The 14,232-nt window shown below is 41.3% G+C and overlaps 1 protein-coding gene across 1 annotated transcript in view; it reads left to right on the top strand.

Moving 5' to 3' along the window:
* Positions 1-13,944, top strand: part of LOC120542817 (PDZ domain-containing protein 7-like) — a 93,359-nt gene extending 79,415 nt beyond the window's left edge. The window contains exons 13-17 of the mRNA XM_039775497.1: positions 1,497-1,588; positions 1,670-1,741; positions 2,612-3,304; positions 7,316-7,416; positions 12,786-13,944. Of these exons, the coding sequence (XP_039631431.1) occupies positions 1,497-1,588; positions 1,670-1,741; positions 2,612-3,304; positions 7,316-7,416; positions 12,786-12,935 (1,108 nt within the window). The 3' untranslated portion in view covers positions 12,936-13,944. The remainder of the gene's footprint in view (positions 1-1,496; positions 1,589-1,669; positions 1,742-2,611; positions 3,305-7,315; positions 7,417-12,785) is intronic.
* Positions 13,945-14,232: the final 288 nt, after the last annotated feature.

Below are 14,232 nucleotides of genomic sequence, written 5' to 3'. Positions count from 1 at the left end.
CTAGGGGCTTTTTCTGTTGCCTCGGTTGTAACTTTGATGACTTTTATCTTGTGCACACCTGTTATACCCAGAAGACTGTAAGCCTTACACAGAGACTGGGCTGGGCTACAAAACCTCTGCAGCCCACCTTACCTCTGGGGTCAAACATCATATATGCCACCCGTCTGCAGCATTCTTCCTCCAACTTGGCATACTTTTCTTTCTTATGCTTGTGGGCTTCGTCCATCCTTTCCTCCCAAGGAACTGTAAGTTCCGGCATGACCACCTGCTTGGATGTTTCCGAAAATAGGGCATTGTCTGGCCTCAGGGTGGTCTCTACAATGTTACCTGGAAATCACAGCAGCTTCCCCACATCCACCTTCACCTGCCAGTCTGGTGCTGTTCCTAAGAGCCCAAGTGGCTGATGTCTGGGCTTTCTCCCACTTTGAGAAAGGCAATCCTTTGCCTCAGTGGTCCAGTGCACTTGATCTGGTCTCTGGCACTTGAGAGTTCCTGCAATCACCTTTAATACTTGGTCATGCCGCCAACGATAGGGACCCTCTCCCATTGCTTTCGGGCAACTGCTAAGGATATGGTCAAGTGTCCCTCCTTTCTGACACAAGGGGCATGCTGGAGAGTCAACCTTGCCCCAGCAGAAGAGGTTGGATGGACTTGGCAGGACATTATAGACAGCTTGGATCAGAAATCTGATCCAGATGGGCTCAACCTGCCACAGCTTGGACCAGGAGATCTTGCAGTCCATAGCTCATTCCCATTTCTTCCAGACACTTTGCTGCCACATTCTTACCACTTGACTTCCTCAAAGTTCTTCGACCTCTGCTCTTACTTCCTCTTGTACCAGGTGGTGCCTGACTTTGTCTTTGGACCCTGTCATAACGGGTTGTTGGAATGCTCCCAAGTCCTGCTTGGCCAGATATTATTGGCCCCACCAGAGTCCTGTGGCATAGCCATGCTTCTGCCCTGTCCACTGCATCCTGTGCCCTCCACTTACCAAAAAAATCTCTTAGTGCGCTGACAGAATCCTGTCTTTCTGTCAGATCGTCCCTATCCTTAACCTCATGAATTCCTAAGAAGTCTGTTCTAGCTATAAAATTAATTTGTCTAAAGTGCTCGCCTCCATTTAAATCAACTCTGTTCACGGTCCTCTCTTTTGCCATTTTCTCAAATTTACTGTTTCCTTTTTTTTTTCAAAATTAGTTGTGATCATTTGACTTCCTATAAGTTTGTTGTATATGCAAATTTGATCACAAAAAATGGATGGATGATTTGATATTTAAAGATGATATATGGCCTAAAAGTAACAATGCTACATACACACAGACATAAGTGAGGTAAAATGTGAGGCCTTCCTTCTCATTGCTGCTTGGTTAGGCTTTGATTAGATTTAAGTAAATCTGAATAAATAGTAAGAAAATAATGAATTATATGCAGCTGCACAGTTATCATAGTTAACCTTTACCTTCGAGCATTCTTTATATTGTACTCTGGTTTTGCAGAACCATTTTGTCACCTACTGACTTGGGAAGATTTGACAGCATGGTTATACCCTTTGAGCTTGAAGCATATGACATTTTAAAGAACAGAACAGGTAATTCAGATTTTGTTAGTGATTCTGGACACTGCGTGTGTATATCCTGCTTCTCCCAACTGAGTGTTCTTTGTCTTCCAGTGAGATCCCCTGCTCTTCGATCCTCCCAAAGTAGAACAGCACCTAAAAGACACCTCATCACTCCAGTCCCAGGTGAAGCCTTTCTTGGGTTCTGTTACCTGAATTCAGAGAAGCTTGTAGCATTCTAATACAAGTCAAGCTGGGGTATGAAAATGACCTTAGCTGAGGGTTTTTTCCAATAAGTATGAAGTAAACCAACTAAAGGAGCTCCTGACAGTCCAACTAAATTCTCAGTCATGTTGAAAGCTACACTTCAGACTAGCAGCATAAAGCCAGTGAGGTTAAGCTTCTATGCAACAGCAGGAGCAAAAGCTAGTTTGAAATATCTGTAAGATTTTGGTTTTCAATTTCAACAAAATTATCTTCTAAAATATTTGGAAGGAAAGGTACATTTGAAATCAATCTGATCAAATCTCATTTTTTTAACAGTCTAACAATGGCTAATTTGAAAACTTCCGGGACAAAGTCCTCTAGCATTAGCTGTACTGCTGTTTCAAGTACATTTTTAACAGGTTAGCTGGATTTGGGTCCAATGAGCAGACAGTAGATTTCAGTTTTAAAATCAATCGCATATTTATATATTCTGTCATTATATTTTAAGGTGTTAAATGCAATAAAACCAGTTAGTGTCAAACTATGAGCTTTGCCCCCCTTTTAAAAAACTTTTGTACCACTTCTTTTGGCAAAGCCCAAAAAATGCATTTTTTTCACAGATGGATAAACCATAACAATGAAAACAAAAGTAAGAATGTGCAATAAACAGTATTGATAATACAGGTACTGTATTTGGAAATGAAGAATATATCAAAGGCTAATATTTTAGCTGAGGGGGGGTATATATAAGTTTTATCAAATATGCACACCACAGTACTGTATTGAATATTAATTGAACTTTACTGGCTCTCTTTCTGTTCTATCTGAGTCTGCTTCTTTGCGTTTTAGACTATCGAGGGGGATTTCACCTGAAGGCTGCTCAAGACTACGAAAAGGACCGAGAGCTGATGGAAGAAATTGAAAAGCTCAAGCTGTCTGGATCTGAGCAAGACAGACGACTTTATTCCAGGGCTTTCACACCCCTTGAAGATGTGCCAGTAGATGCCTATTCTACAGATACCAGGTCTTACAAGTCTGTTGGGTCCAAACCGCAACAGTCTAATTGGTTACTGACTGACATGGTTCAGACCACAGCACTGAATGCCACACAGAAAAAAACGTTTACAGCGGTCTTTGACCTCCCGAAACGGGAAGATGCTCTTTATTTACTTACAGATAAGAATCCTTTTCCCAGTGAAAATGGAATGTCTACGAGCAAATCTGTACAGATGAAGTCTAAAAAGGAAAAGGGTGAGAAAAGCAAAGACACTTTGTACACAGTGGTGAACAATCCCAAGAAGTCCAGGCCTTCACTGTCTCAGATTTTTGGGGATACCACATCTGGTGCTGCCAATTTGGACTCAAGTCACAAGGTTCATTCTGAACCAGTCAAAGATAAAGCTGCAGAAAAAGAACTGGTGAACGGACATTCAGCGGCTGCGTCAAGTGGTGTTAACGGTACATTAGAGCAGGGAGCCTCTCCTCCACTACAAGAATATCAAGTTTCCACTGTGGCCATCTCTAAAAGTAAACAGTCCTTGGGTGAGTATTTAGTCGTGATGTTTTGGCATGTTTGTTTAACAGTTATTGTGCAGTGATAAGCAATTCTTTAATTATTACTACATTTCTATGGTGTGGGTGGGTGCGCCTACAGTAAGTGTGTTTATGACCATTTGTAGAATGCCATGTTAATCTGTGCGGATTGACTTAGATGACTGTTAGGCAGTACATTCAATATGTGTGATGATGTTCACACTTTTAAAGTGATATATCTGAAAAAAATATGAAAATAGCTCTCTAACCAACTTCAAAATCTTGCACATACATTTCTATCCAGGCTGAATCATTTAAATAAATGTCACTTGCATGTATATAAATGCAAAATGAATAAGAAAAGCATTATTTTTAAATACTTTAATTTCTGATGGATTGTGTGTGTGAGAATATATAATATTTCTAGTCTTTTTGCTTTCTTAATGCAAAATTAATAACAAGTAATTCACACAGGATTATACTTCATCATATATGACCTTAAACATTCATTGCTTTTGTGGGGGGAAAAAGTAAACCGAGCTCTAGATTTATTAAATGGTGATAACCTCCTTTTGTTGTCCAGTTTTATTAGGACAACCAAAATTTGCATTTTCATAACGAGGCAGACGTGATGGCCCTAACATCCAAGTGTTTTGAGTACACAACCAGGGGCCTGTGACAGTAAGGAGCCATTTCACCAAGACAGCCAATAGACGCTCAATGACATGATGGTGTATCCATGAGTCAAAATGATCGAGGGGCATCTCGATGAAGTGCTCAAGACTCATGCCAAAATCAAAAGTGAGAAAACCAGCACTGCATTAAATGACCCGGTGTCTGTATGCTACATTGTTAAAAGTATGATTAGCTAATCTGTTTAGGAACTAAGTCACCCAAGAGCCAGTGAGGGTCTTAATCCGGCCATGTAGGGGGGGATCCATTACACTCCCACCTGGTTGTTCCCACTTTGACCCTCTTAACAGAACTCAAGGCTTGTTAATGCCATCTAACAAATAACACTGAATTTTACATGAACAGTATGGTTCATTTTATCAGACTCTCATTGTTTATTATTATTTAGACAAATCACAACCCTGCTCAGGATTAAGTGGACTTGGAAGACGGTATAGTATAATAATGTAACTGTGTAAGTTTAAAAAGGTTCACAACTGTCTTCTCACCAGCACTGCAGTGCCACACAGGCCCAGCAGATGGCAGGTAGGGCCATAATAAAAGTCACAATCTGTCTAAGCTGCAAATGCCCAGTATGGAGCTCAAATGTCTGGAGTGTAACATGAAGAACAGGTTCTAGTCAATGTATACCATGGTGGAGTTGGCAAAGTGAAAGTCAGCACAATTTTATGCATGACAAATGATTCTTACATGTTTATCCATTCAGTATTTTTTTTTTAACGTGAACTTTTATATTGTAACACAATACATTACCAAAGTAAAAATAAGCCATTTTCTGTAGATATTTAACAGAAGAAGATAAACTCTGCAGTGCTTTGGTAGCTCCAGATTTACACAAATGACAAGTACCTAATTGTTTTATTTTGGTCAAATGACAGTCACCTTTGTGGTGTTTGTGATTAATTTGTCGTCATTTGTGTAAATCTGGAGCTACCAAAGCACAGAGGTTTAAATAGTTATGTGAACACTAACTTTTGAGTTTTTCTTCTTCTGTTAAATATCTGCAGAAAATTGTGACTTTTGAATTTGGAAATGTATTGTTACAACATAAGAGTTCACATTAAAAATACTGAATGGGTAAAATGTGTGTACAAATCTTTTTTCATGCGATCGGGTATCCTCTTGGTAAAGCAAACTTGCTTAGAAACAGGGAAACATATTGTGCAGTGCTTCTAGTCGCTTAAGAGCACATTGCACCCCACCGGAGGTGTGTGCCCCAGTGGCTGAGAAAAACCCTTACACGGACCCTGCCTACTGACACACAGACTCAAAGATTGGATTGTGTTACTCTGTACCAGCAGTTAAAATACACACACCAGATCCACAGAGCCTCCATTGCAATGGTCTGTGCATTTTGTGACTGACATATGGCCAAACACCCAGTCCCTAATGAAGCCACTAGTCAGCTCATAGCCTCTTGGGGCCAGACGTGATTCTCAATGAGAATACACATCTGGGGACAATTCGTTAAAAAGTGTGAGGTGAATGGCAGTGAAATTCTGTGCTGCAGAAGCTACCCCCACAGGTATCCTGTCCATGCATTTTAAACTGCTACCAGGGTTTCAGGCGGACAGTAAAAGAAACCGAACTAAAGACTTGATGCTGAGAGAAAATAAAAAGCTAAAATTACTGTTATTAGTTCAGGAGCTCAGTAGCACAAGGTAATTGGAGCGTAATAATTAATGTGCACATTGTATTAAGTGTTGTAGCAGTGGAGACCGACAGACACACACACGTAGACCACCACAGCTACTGGGCTCTGTCTGCTGTATCTGCCTGTCATATGACATAACAACAGCAAACAGAGTTTAGATAAGCATCGTGATCTATGGATATACAATATGTTCAAACACCTTTGCTATTTTGTCATGGCATGTTTGCATTTCCAATTAGACAGTAATGTTAAATTTCTTTAATTTGTTTAGATGTTCAGTCCGAAAGTGGATGTTGTGCAGCCTCATCTGTGCATCTGCTTGTGGTGTTAGGCACATTTGTTGATTCGGGTGTTATAAGTACTGAAATCTGCACATCGTTTAGATAGATACTTTATTAATCCCAAGGGGAAATTCACATAATCCAGCAGTTTACTTCAAATGCATATTTTGCCGTTCATATTTTCCTCAATATAGCTGCTAATTCTTGCAAACTTACATTGACTCCTACACTGTCATTGTAACTCTGAGCACCAGAGAGCATACAGAGCACCTGCGACAACATCTCATGTCCATTTATCAGTTGTCCATTGATGCCATTGAATGCCAATGTATAATCTGATGCTACAGAAAGGTTTTTATCCTTGTAAAAGGTTATGTTTATTTTTAAAATGTGCAATGTGCTCTCTTCACACGTGAAAAAAACATTTATATATCTAATAGTTTTTTCTTTTAGAAAAATTTCCAACTGTAGATGTTTCATTGTAATCAGAAGCTTGCTGTCTGTTGGTCCAGATTATCAAGAGTATCTCTGATCTTTGCAGTTCAAAATACCCGGCCCTGCTGTGAGTGCCACTTTCAGGAGGCACTGGATTGGTTTAGAAATGTGACACGCAGTGAGTCGTCTAATTGTTCCCATGATGTTTTAAGCACAATTCACTTATGGTTGTCTCTAGACATTTATATTACATGTCCTCCTTCAGAAAGACTAGTCGGTGCAACACTGTACTTCAGTTTCCTTATATATTTCAAAGTGCTATATCTTAATGGTATGTCTAAACATGAGTGTGCATGTGAGGTGTGCTGTGCCCTGCAATTGACTGGCACTGCTTCCAGAGTTGATTCCTGCTTTTGCCCGATTATGACCAGAATACACTCCAGTTCCCTACAACTACAACAAGAACTGACAAATGAACATCAACAGTAATGAAGTTGAGTTTGAGTTTTTTTATGGGATTTGCACAGTGTATATGCTTGCACACAATGGGCTGGGAACGGTTCCATGTCAGATTCTGTTTGTGACAGGATGTCCAATCTGACTTTATACCCCTACTCTTCTCTCTAGGACTACAATACAGTTAACCCTATTAGACTTTGCTTGGCCTTTTTGCCTGTGAGATTCACGCAATCACCAAAAAAGAAAAACAAAAGAACAAATGTCTGTGAAAGAGCAAGTGGTGTCAGGTGCCCCTCCGTGACTTAACATAATCAGATTCGAATCCCTCGCCATTTTTGGTGATAAATGGAGTGTGGCTTGGGATGCATTAGTCTCAGATAACCATGTCTTCCACTGAGTGCTGCCACCTGTTTTTTCCACTTCACAGACCTGTTAGAAAACAGCGTAGAGATGAGTTAAAAATCAAATGTGTGTTTGTTTTATTTTATTTTCTTCTAGGGATCAGCATATCTGGAGGAATTGAGTCCAAAGTTCAGCCTGTGGTAAAAATTGAGAAGATCTTCCCTGGAGGGGCAGCCTCAACTTCCACATTCTTAAAGGTGTGTTCTGCACTGTTTGCTCTTGCATTGTTAGATTTTTTTTTTTTAAATCTGTGCCTGGTATGAAGCTAATTGTGATGGACAGTGACCCCTATGTCTCTAAGCCATTGGACTTTAAACCATAAGGTCACAGGTTCAGTTCCCTGCCTCTGAGACCCTAAGAGAGCCTCCTTCACCTGACTCTTCTCCAGATATACACACATGTCAAACAGTTCTGCCATAATGGATATATAAAGCACCTTGGGCTGCTGTACACTCTTGTGTAATGGATAACAAAGATGTCCTGACAAAACACAGAGGAGATTTATTCAATACTAATCACATAGTTGCAAAATTATTTATCACTACAGTTTATAAGAGCCAGTCAGACATCTGAACTAATAAAGAACAATGAAGGACTTGTTGAACCATGATGCCACTGACTAGTAGTCACACATGTTACCATCTGAGCTGTTCAATAACTGCCATAAACTGGCACGTTCCAAATATTCATTTTGAAACGCTATTTTTTAAATTAAGTTGTACATTTTAAATTACTGTAGATTAACTTTTTGGTGAGTCTGAATTGTTTCTTTCGGTTGTCTGCAGACAGGTGAGAATGTCTTGTCAGTCAGTGAGTCAGTCAGTGACATGTAGCTTTTTATACATCATGCAGTAGCCCGTGTTTAAGGACATTTGTCGTCAAACTTTCCCTTTTTGTTTTTTCTTTATTTTTTGTACTTCTGTTTACAAAGTATTCCGATTCTTAATGGTATCCCATTGTTAGTGTTCTGTTCTAGAGGCTTGACATTCATTTTTTCAAACATATACCACTTTCCTTCAACAAGGGTTTCATAACTCGCCCATGCATTCCAAAGCACACTGGTTCAAAGGTGCATAACAAAGCTGGGGAAGAGACCGCGCTTGCCCGTGGGCAGGATGTCCTGGGCCATACTGGATACTCATCCCTTTTTAGGAATCCCCTTATTAAATGACAGAGTCATGGGGTGCAAGAGCCTAAATTGGCAGCATCTAGGATGAGGTAGGTGTCAGACACTTTGGATGTCACAGCAGTCCATCACAAGGCACACTAATGCACACTGAGTTGATTTGGAGTCGCTAACTGACCTAACATGCACGCCATTCCTCAGGTGGGAGTAAACTGAAGTAACCAGAGACCATTCAGACTGTGCAATGACATTGACCAGGAGTTGAACCCAGGACTTTGAAGCTGTGAGGCAGCATCATATAGGGGCAGTTTAGAGTCAACAGTCAGCACAGGTTGCATCTGTCTGGAAGGAGGGAGAAGACGGAGTACACAGGCACAGGGAGACCATGCACACCACACCGGCTAGGACTTGAACTGAGGCAGCAATGCTGGCAACCGTACCACTGTGCTCCCTGTAAAGTAAGCATCAACACAGAATAAACAGGTGCATGGATTATTAAATGTGCACATTGTTTAACAAAGAGTACAAAACCTCTCTCTGTTCCATTTTTGGACTTGCAGGATTCCAGGGTCCCTTATGGCAGTTAGCAACACAAACAATACAGCAGACAGAAAACAGTATGAGATACACAAATAAAAGAGCGCATATGATAATCTTACTGTGGGGGTAACTGGCACACCTCTCAAAGCCACATCTTCTCTCGTCCACTCTACTCACAGGCAATGTGACTCATGGGCTATGACAATGGACTGCCAGGCTGCTGCTCTACTGACTCATATGTCATTTTAAGAGCTTCACTTAACTAATCATAAAAATCAATTGTAATGTGCTTCATACTGATGAGTAGCTTTGGGACGCTGTTTACTATAGCAGTATGCACTTCTAGAAAATCACAGCTGCTTATTCAACATGTATAGCTACCCATAGGCAGTGCCACCCAGCAGCAACAGAGTACAGTGTGATGCGTGCTTGAGGAGCTCCTCTGCACTTTATAAGGCTTACCCCTGTATTCTGTCATTTGTTCATTTCTGAGTCTGCAACCAACATCGGGTGAATTTGTAGGGCAATTTGAACCTACACTTGCTCACAGATGACCATGTTACTATCTTCATTTAAGCTAATCTGCACGCTTAACACAGGCTGAATTTAAATTGTGTACCTCTGTGGTACAGCACTACCCATGCGTAGTCTTTGACAAAATCAAATTATTGTAGAGTGTCATTCTCATTAGACTGAAAAGGTTATGTACACATTTCAAATGCAATTATATCTGAGGGTGCAGGTTCAGCTCCAGTTACTCATTGTGGTTTTGTTAATGTTCCAGTTGTAAAACTGGGCAACCATTACCATTTTTTATTTATTTATCCCTTTAATCCCTTTGGAGTGTGATGTTATCTTCATATATGAATGTTGTTACGCAGTTTAAAGTGATAGTGTGCAGGTCTCTACCCTCTAGAGGTATTTCCATGTGGTAACGAAGGAGGGTCCACTCTTTTGTGGTCAAAAATGTGGCTCTAATCATAAATCCAAGCTTGAGGCTGGCAGGTCATATTGTGACAGCAGGCAGAGCTGAAGCTGGCCAAGTGTCACCAGAAGAGTCACCTCATTTGTTCCCTTGTGATTTTCCCTTCTAGCTAGCTGCATTAAAACACCTCAAGCGGGTACATTTTGTAATCAACAAAAGTAGTCCTTGCTGCTGTGTTACTTTGGCAAAATTAAAAGCATGCTGGGGTGTAGTCATGACTCCACAGGAGTTCACTTATAAGCAGAAATAATTTTGAAAATGGATTGGAAGGCAACTGCAGTAACAAGCACAGGGGTGTCCAGAACGATTTGTGCTGACAAGTCCAAAACTCACACTTGTAAGATTCAAACACACTGCCTCTCAGGCTCAGAGTGTCCACTCTTGGGCCTGGTCAGATAACTGCGTCAGTAACTCAGATGCCAAACTTCTTACTTAAGAAGACCTCTTGGTTTCTCGCCTTAGTAGCACAGTGGTTAGTGCTGCTGCACCATAGTTCCAGCAGTTTGGCTTCAGTTCCCTTCCTGGTCACTTGCATTGTGGACTTTGCATGTTCTAATTACCTCAGTTGTCCCAAAAATGTGCCGTAATTAAATTGAGGATAAATGGGTCTTGCAAGTGACTGTCGTCTCATGTCAAGTTACTTGCTTCTAATGCAGCTAAATTAGGCATTGACTTCTTGTGACACTCCAAGGATGGAAGGATGGGATTTTCCTATTGCTGTGCTTAAAACCCAGTCTAAAATTTGGCATAAGTATAATATTGTCCTAAAATGTAGTTATTTCAAAATCTCATGAGGCCCATATTTAAAGTATACAGGGAATTAAAACTCGGCTCGTATTTATCAAGCACCTCAGGAACTGCATTAAAAGTCTCCCTCAGATAAGAATGTAGATTAGGAGCGTGCACTAATAGCACGTTGCTGCACCCACCACACAACAAACCACCTGGATTGGGACCCAAGTGCAGCAGGTGACACACCACACTGAAGAATGTGAGGTTTTTTTTACAGTGGCCGGAGTGCCAATTCTGCCACCAACCCCTGAGTTTTCCCTGTAAGTTGGAGGACCTGCTTGCAGGGCTGGATGCAGATTAACGTCATACCCAGGATGGTGCAATTGCAGGTTAAGGGCCGACAGAGTAGAGTCACTTCTGGTGTTTACGGGATTCGAACCGGCAACCTTCTGATTGCTGGCGCAGTAAGGAGTAGGAAGCCACATCTAAGACTGAATGATGTCTTGATTTTATTGCACCCCAAACCTCGAATTGGATGTCATGATGATGTTTTATAGTTATCTGATACTAACGCTAAGGGTTTATCACAAAGACGATAATAAGAATAAGAACAATAAGAAGGAGAAGATTTGAAGTAGTAGTATAACAACAATAATAGGAAGAAGAATGCAGAAAACCTAATAAGGTAGGATATTACACAAAGCTTATGTAATTGCTGCCACTTCGTAACAACATCAAGGATAACAATGTAACAACCATCAAGAGGCAAAGACCAAGATACACTCTCACCCTGAATGAGAGTAAAGCCCTGAATTGGGGAACACTCCTGAGATTGATCCTGCCTGGTGCCATATGCTTGCTCGGATAGGCTCTAGTTTCCCCGTCACCCTTGCTCAGGTTAAAGAGGGTTCCCTTTATCTTCTGTGAAGCTCCATTTATCTAATGCTTTGGGAGCCTCTACTTGTCATCTTCAACTTTCCTGTGCTTATAAACTGACACAGATCTTCCAGGAGTTTGTGGAATGCAGAGTTTAGCATACCTTTGTGACATTTCTCTGTCAAGCACCCATCCATTCCTGCTTATCTTCAAGCTAATGTGCCAGATACTCCAGTACAGTTTGCATCCATGACCACCTGTGTGTTGATGCTGCGATATTGCTTCTGATTGACAGGTGTGCTCATCCACACTTATAGCAATTTTTACGTGTGTGCAGAAGATGTGCAAGAATGCAGCATTGCTTTAACATTACCTCACGTGGAGTGGTGAGAAAATGTATTAATCTGAGTGTTACCTCACATGTCAGAAGGGTGTTCGATGTTTATGGCAAATTCGAGAAATGCTTGGTTGTGACATACCGGAATTATCGCTATTGCAAAGCTGCATTTTGCACTAACATTACCGACTCTTTCATTTTGGGTGACGGCGCATGGCTTCTGCAAGTAGATGGAGGGAGTGATCATGTAACATCATTGAGGTTTGTTCTAAATTTCTTCCCTCTCTGTCCAATAATATATTTTTACAAGTTCATTGTTTGCACTGTTCCCAAAACATTCGGCCTTTCCCAGGCTGTGCATGCTGATCACAGTCTGAACGCCATCTTCAGGCAGCTTCAAGCGAGTTAGGACAGCTCAAGGCTCTCCTTAATCCTGGTGAAGTTAAGGTTTGTTTCCTAAATTCGCAGTAGGAGTGAAAGAATGTTATCAGCTTTCCTAAAAGTAGGATCACTTTTATGATGTTCTGAGATTTTTGAGTCGCCAGGCAGTGTGGTGTAATGTTTAAGGCTTGGGACTTCAAACCCCGAGGTTGTGGGTTCAAAAACGCTACTGACTTCACCTGCCTGTGCTCTAACTGGGAAAACGAAGAAATGCCACCAATTGTGTCTCAGATGTTGGGTAAGCATGTCAGCCAAACAAGAAATAATAAAAACACCACACCTAGCAGAAAACAAAGTTAAGTTTCAGAACTACCCAAAGTCCTATTTTTCAGTGGCCTCAGATTTCTTTTATTGCTCTCTTTTTAATAAGTGCACGATGTCAATATTGAATCAGCTGCCACTCTCAACGGTTGTGTTCAGGATTTTTTTTAACATAATTTTATGTCGTTCTTTATTGTTTTATCAGACTGCTCTGTGCAGCTGGAAAAGTCAAATGACAAGACCATTTTGCCTTTTCCTCTGCTTGCAGGCCGGCTATGAGTTGGTGTCGGTGGACGGAGTGAGTTTACAGAATGTGACACACCAGCAGGCCGTGGACATCATTCGAAAGGCATTTAGCAACAAGGTGCAAGACCCCATGTTATTTGTGTTGAAAATACCAAAGAGTTCTGACGACTGAGGCAAACTGGTGAACATTCCAGATCTGCAGTCGCTGCCAAGCTGCTCCACAGTGAAAAAGTCAGTGACACCAGGTCTAGTCACAGTCTGATGAGATCCATGGAGACCCAAGGACACGTATGGCTCCACAAATTATTATTTGGCCTGAGTATGTAAAAGCGATATTAGTTCTGATGGGTTGCCATCCTGTGCAGAGCTGGTTCAAGTTTAGTACCCGTTGATACCTGGGTGAGGGTGGGCTTGTCCAGAAACTTGTACTGGAAAAAGGTGGGTAGGTGGAAGTAATACAAGTTTGTGATTTTTATAGTATTTGGTTACTGTAGATATACAAAAGACAAAGTCCAACTTCTTAGTATGCTAATGAAGAGTTTTTATCATCTTCACTAATCTATACTGCAAGAAATTGTCTAGCTTGCCAAGAGCTGACTGTGGGCAAATCAGACTTGATCAGAAGAACTGGAAAGTCTGGACGAGAGGAGGTCAGTCAGCCCAGCTTCTGTTACCTGTCTAGATCCACCTAACTCTTTTCAATAAGCAGCATTTTAAGATTAGAAGGTCTCATGGCACAGGAGTGTCAATAGAAGGGGGCCGCTCTTTGGCTAGGTCCATTCAAGTGCCAGTGTAGGTTGGCAGGGGCTGCATTCCCAGGAATCTGCACATGTTGCCCCAAAAGTGAAAAAGAGACCTGGCAGACCACTAGGTGACAGCAAGCAGATCCTGTTGGAGACTGGCGAGGCCATACTGCCTGACGTAACGAGGCGGGCTGAGAGAATGGGACTCTAGGCACTGCTGTGAGCTAGCAGGCCGTGACCTCTCACGCTATTTTGGGAGATTACATTTGACAAGGGTTTAATGGTGGATAACCATTTGGGCTTGGCATTAGCAAAACCATGGGGTAATTGGGTAAGCCATCCCACCAAATAGCTTATCAGTGAGCTGGCTAGGGTCTGTTTGTGTCCGATTGTTCTCTCTTTGTTCATCTTTCCCAGTTTGCAGAATAAACCTTTATTTTGCTATAATTTGGGGCTTTTTTCATTATTAAGATGAAACAGAGGTGCCCCATCCAAAAAGACCATTTGTGTCACTACTATGTTGTATGGTAGCATGAAATTGGTTCATCAGCAATGCCTTCTGAAGAATCTCCATATTATCACATCAATTCCAGTCCTACTGAAGATCATCCTCTTCCTTTCAAAGGACCACAGAGAGAGAGAGATGATCTAAAAATGAATAATTTAAAAAACCTCTTCAACTGTTGACTTATGTGGTAAATGTGTGTAGTACAGGCAGGGAACAAA

Source organism: Polypterus senegalus, chromosome 1 (assembly GCF_016835505.1).
Source record: "Polypterus senegalus isolate Bchr_013 chromosome 1, ASM1683550v1, whole genome shotgun sequence".
In the NCBI taxonomy this organism is placed as follows: domain Eukaryota; kingdom Metazoa; phylum Chordata; class Cladistia; order Polypteriformes; family Polypteridae; genus Polypterus; species Polypterus senegalus.
Note: the sequence above shows the minus strand (reverse complement) of the source record. Positions and strands in the feature narration are given on the sequence as shown.